Genomic DNA, 5,116 nt, shown 5'->3' on the forward strand with positions numbered 1-5,116 from the left:
AGGGTTGCGATCCCGTTGCCGGTCCTGGTCCGGTACGGGCGCGACACTGAGGGTTGCGATCCGTTGCCGGACACGAAAAAAGACAAAAAGGAAACAAAAAAGAAAGAAAGTAAACTTTCCAAACCAGGGTTAAAAGTCCATAAACATAACTATTATAAACAGTCTATTATGTCAATATAATAAATATTAAAGTTAATATAAATAACATTATAAATAATAAATATTATATATGATCTATGTATTATAAAATCCTAGCCTCCTTGAAACCTAAAATCAAATTTGGAAAAGAAGCTGAATAAAACATTAGATGAGTATACCAGTTATCACTTCTCCTCCACGATTATCTGGCTTAAGGAATCCGAAAACAGTCTTAGGCTGAAAGGCACAATCCACACAGGCCTGCACGGTCCGCCGGAGCACCACATTCACGGGGCCCGGGCCAAAGTGGTCAGGCAGCTGCTGGATTCTCTTTGGATCCAGGTGAGGGCCAGAGTTTCCATGTTTGTTTATATAGACACAGACTTGAGGAAAAATGGGTATACAGATATAACAAACAATGAGACTGATTAAAAGGAACTTTTGTGAAAACACTACATAATCAGTTACTATACCCTGCCAGCCACTTCACTCAAAGAGAATCTAAATATAGTTAAAATCAGTGATTATTTCTGTTACCTAAAAATACGTAAATACATTTTCATATTTGTGTAAAGATATTAAACATATAAAGAAGTAATCAGTTTATTCAAATTTTTAGAATTTTTCCCAGATTATGTAAAAATTATAGAAATTTTAGAAGCATCACAAAACAATTCTTCATATATTCCTATATTGTATAAAATGGTACAAAGACAGATGAATGTTTTTATCTTTTAATTGTACACACAGTACAAGAATTTCCTTTCAAAACTGGTCATCTTAGTACACTCCTTTTCGGACTGAACTTCTTTTAAATCACAAATATTGCACCTCAATTGTACTTGTATTTTCTAAAGAAACCAAATGGTTTAAGATATATATCATAGTAAGTTCTAATGACATAGAAAAAATTGATTTCATTAAGAAAATAAAAATGTTCCTCCTACATATGCCGAAATTCACTGAAAACATTTTTTAAATAAACTTTCCTTATTATAATAAAAGCATACTATATAGAAGCAATTCATCTATAATCACACAAATGTCAAGTTCCAATAATTTTTCTTTACTGAGAATCAACAAATACAAATCAATCTACACTATAAAAACATGAGGGCACATCATTACCAAACATAAAATACACCGTCCCCTTAAACCAAGACGTTATTTCTAATCTATTAATTTATATTGCAAAATTTTCATATATATAGTCTGTGTTTAATAATAAGAACCCATTAATCTCAGTTTTGCTATGTTGAAATATATGACAACTCAACTTTATGGCAACAGCCAGAGGAAGAATGGATTATCACAGAAATAAAACTGCCATTAAAAACTCAACCCGTGATGCTGATGGTATGCACAAATTCTACTGAACAGAAGAGAAGATAAACAAGAATTTCAATGTTTTATCTCCTTTGTGTTATGTTCACTTAGCTAGTTTCTCCTGCTAACAGATTAAAAATCTGAACTACTAAACCAAAAAAATGAGGTATGTTTCAATAATCATTTTTAAAATGATTTCTATTTCAAAAAATTAAATTATAATTTCTTTTTAGTCAGGAGAGAAAAATTGGGGGGAAAAAAGTCCAGGGAATAGAAGAATGTAAGGGAGATAATTAAGGATCTACGAGAAGAAGCAATAGAACATGCTTTTTAAAAACAGTTAAAGAATAAGGAAATAGGCAGGAGACGATAAATAAAAGGGATTGATTTGTCTGGGTCTGTGCTGTTTCAAACTCTTCATATAGCAGAGAACAATTTAAAGTCACCATGCCTTTTGACAGGCAAGAATCTGTCAAGAAAAGGTATTTTTTAAAAGCATTAAAAAAAAGATTTGAAGTAGCTTTGGAAATTCATACAATTCAAAAAGACAAAATAAATTTTGAAACAAGATAAAGGGAAAACAAGAATAGATTTGACGATGATGTAAATTTTATAAGTCTAACTTAAATGGATAAAAGACTTTAAGAGTATTAAATCTTCAAGTGACTCATGTAAATAGACTGTTCTTTCTTGACAAACTGAACAATCAGAATTTCAAAATACTTTAATATTAAAAAATGCTAAAAGAAATATTTAATATTATCATCTTTTTTTCCTTTTATTTCCAGAACTTCAAAGACATTGAAAATAATACAGAATAAAAGATTAGTAATTTTATATTCTTTTTAAAATACTAATTTACCTGTAGACATCACTATTTTAGATGTCCCAGGAATGGCATCCATATCATATGAAATGCCACGGTTTCTGGCCAGCGAACGTATAGAAGCTGAAGATGTAGAACACAGCACAGGAAAACATTTTTGCTGTTTAAAAAAAAAAGGAAGAAAAAGAACACAAGTATACATTACCCTTTAAAAAATTCCTACATAAAAATGTCAGAAAAATAGAGGCAGGGGGAGGGAAGGGGTGGGGGGGGCAGGGAAAGGTTGGCAGACCAGTACAAAGTTACAAAGTTACAGTTAGATAGGAAGAATAAGTTCTGGTGCTCTAGGGTGATAATAGCTAATAATATTGTATTGTATATCTCAAGACAGTCAGAAAAGAGGATTTTGAATGTTATAGCCACAAAGAAATGATAAATGTTGAGGTGACAGATATGCTAACTATTCTGATTTGATCATTATACAACATATGCATGTATTGAAACACCAAACACATACAATGAAAAAATAAACTTAAAAAAAAGTCAGAAAATTATAGGCATTGTTGGTTCACAAAATTACCAGTTATCAGATGTCCTCAGGATTCCACGGAAATACATATGTATGTCATTACCTGCAGTACTTTCCAAACTGAGCTCCTCAGAGGCCCAAGAACTGCCCAGGCAGGGGAGGAAGAGATGGAGAGGCTAGGATTCCCTGCCCTACCCCATGTTCCAACTGATCACACCTTAGCCAAATTAGTTCACTCTGTAAAACTTGTTTTATTTTTTGAGGTTCCCTGTGAGACAGGTTTTTTCACACTGCTAAAGAAATTGATTTTTAAAATATACTGAGTTTTAAATGAATTAGCCTGAACATAAATACACCCATGCAGTACTTTCAATATGCTTGTGAAGAAGCAGAACACTATAAAAGATTTTAAGTTTACTCAAGCAAAGAAATACTAATCTCTCAAGGGTTATGTGAGGCCTTAAAGAGCCTTATACATTCAATACATTTTTAAACAGCCTCATCATACTCTTAGTAAAAATTCCTAAACTGTATGTCAAAAATACCAAGGCACTATAGAGACCTCCAATACAAATTAGCAGGAGATACAACTAACCTTTTTTTCTGTATTTGGACCTTTTTTCCTTGGTGTGGTAGTTTTAAGAGAACTGCCCTTCTTGGGGACTGAAGCACGTCCAGGCGGTTTAGTTCGACCTGATTTCTTGACCTGCTCTGTTGGTAATATTACAGCAGTTTTCTGTGGAGACTGCATTGAATGCTTGGAAGAGGAAGCCTGTGTTTTTGCTATATTCTTTACAATACGAACTGAGGGGGGAAAAAGCAAAAAATATTAAAGTAAATGACATAACTGAGACATTGTCTTCTTATGACTCAAAAGAAGTTTAACTTGATCTTTAAAACCATTCCCAAAGGTTATTCACTGAAAACCACTTAAAATAAAGGTACCATTTAAAATAAAGTTTTAGGTATTTTAAGTTTTCATATTATCAGGAAATAGTCTGATTCTCCATTAAAAAAAATAATAATAAACAGGCTTTTACAAGAGGAACCAGTAACTCTAACTTAGCAAAGTGAAAATCTCTAGCAATTTACCTTTTGGCTATTGCCCATATTTTTAGGCCTTAACACAGAAAAGAGTCTTTCCTTCAGAAAACACCATCCAATTATGGCATGCACAGGAATCATCTTGCACATCAATATAGAAAAACACAGCAAATCAACTGTCTAGGGCTCCTGCTTCATCATTCAGAGGTCAGGGGACTTCCCTGCTTTGATTTTTTTTTTCCCAGCTTTATTGTGGTATAATTGACAAACAAAAGTTAAATATTTAAGGCTGAAATACATTGTTCCTACATTATGTCTAATAATAAAGCCTCATATCTTCATATACTACAATATAGACTCTATATTAATGTCATGCAAAGACTACTATAATGTCCAAGTGATTTGCAGCTAGTAGTTACCTGGTAGGCAATCCAGACAGTTTTAATATTTTGAATGAAGGTTACTTTTGTCTATGTTCAGTTTAGTAAAAATAGATGTTTTAGTATTAATCCCTTAATAATTTCATTATTACAAAAAAAATTTTACATAGTAAAAAGTACTAATGACAAGTAAAAATTCTTTACAGGAAGAGCTGTATAAGTGAAACATTTATACATCTATGCAAAAAATCAACTACTTTTACTTTAAGGGCTTCATTTTTACAACTTGAAACCAATCTACTGCTTTGATCCTCCCATACTCAAAGACTATGTATGTGTAAATCTGACCTGTGATAGAGAATACCAATCTTTCCTGCAGGCTTGTTCTTTACCTTCTAACACTTACCAAACCAAGAGGAGGGGACAGCCTATGCTCAGCTGCCAGGGTAAACAGAGCACCACTTAACTGCCACCATCACTTTCCCCCTCATTTATAAGTAGTTCACCTACTTAGTCCGGCCTCTTTTTACCTCATTACCATCATCTACCTCACACTGCAGGCTCACTTCCACTTTTTTCAAAAACTCCAGTAATCTAACTCACCTTATTTCGCCTTATATAGCCTCCCTATCATCTTCAGGAATGTGACCATCATCCTGACCTCATCATTGGAGATTTCAGCTACTCCCTGAAATGATTATACTTGGCAATTTTTTTTTTTTTTACAGTATAAGATGTTGCGGAGCTGTTGGGGGGAAGGAAATAGGGTGGGAGCCTGGGGCACTTTTAGCAGTGGCTTGGTAGTCATCACTGGGCTGGCTGTGGGCGTCGGGGGGGGGGGGGGGGCATGGCCGGGGCCCTCAACCCCCCCCC

The 5,116-nt window shown here is 34.0% G+C and overlaps 1 protein-coding gene across 1 annotated transcript in view; it reads right to left on the reverse strand.

Annotated features, from left to right (window-relative positions):
- SCML2 (sex comb on midleg-like 2 (Drosophila)) overlaps nt 1-5,116 on the reverse strand; it is a 72,655-nt gene that overhangs the window by 22,604 nt on the left and 44,935 nt on the right. Inside the window, exons 6-8 of the mRNA XM_008579820.1 lie at nt 3,415-3,623; nt 2,327-2,450; nt 318-521 (exon numbers count right to left, since the gene is read on the reverse strand). Coding sequence (XP_008578042.1) covers nt 318-521; nt 2,327-2,450; nt 3,415-3,623 — 537 coding nt within the window. The remainder of the gene's footprint in view (nt 1-317; nt 522-2,326; nt 2,451-3,414; nt 3,624-5,116) is intronic.

The sequence above is a fragment of the Galeopterus variegatus genome, unplaced genomic scaffold (genome assembly GCF_000696425.1).
Source record: "Galeopterus variegatus unplaced genomic scaffold, G_variegatus-3.0.2 Scaffold82, whole genome shotgun sequence".
Classification (NCBI taxonomy): domain Eukaryota; kingdom Metazoa; phylum Chordata; class Mammalia; order Dermoptera; family Cynocephalidae; genus Galeopterus; species Galeopterus variegatus.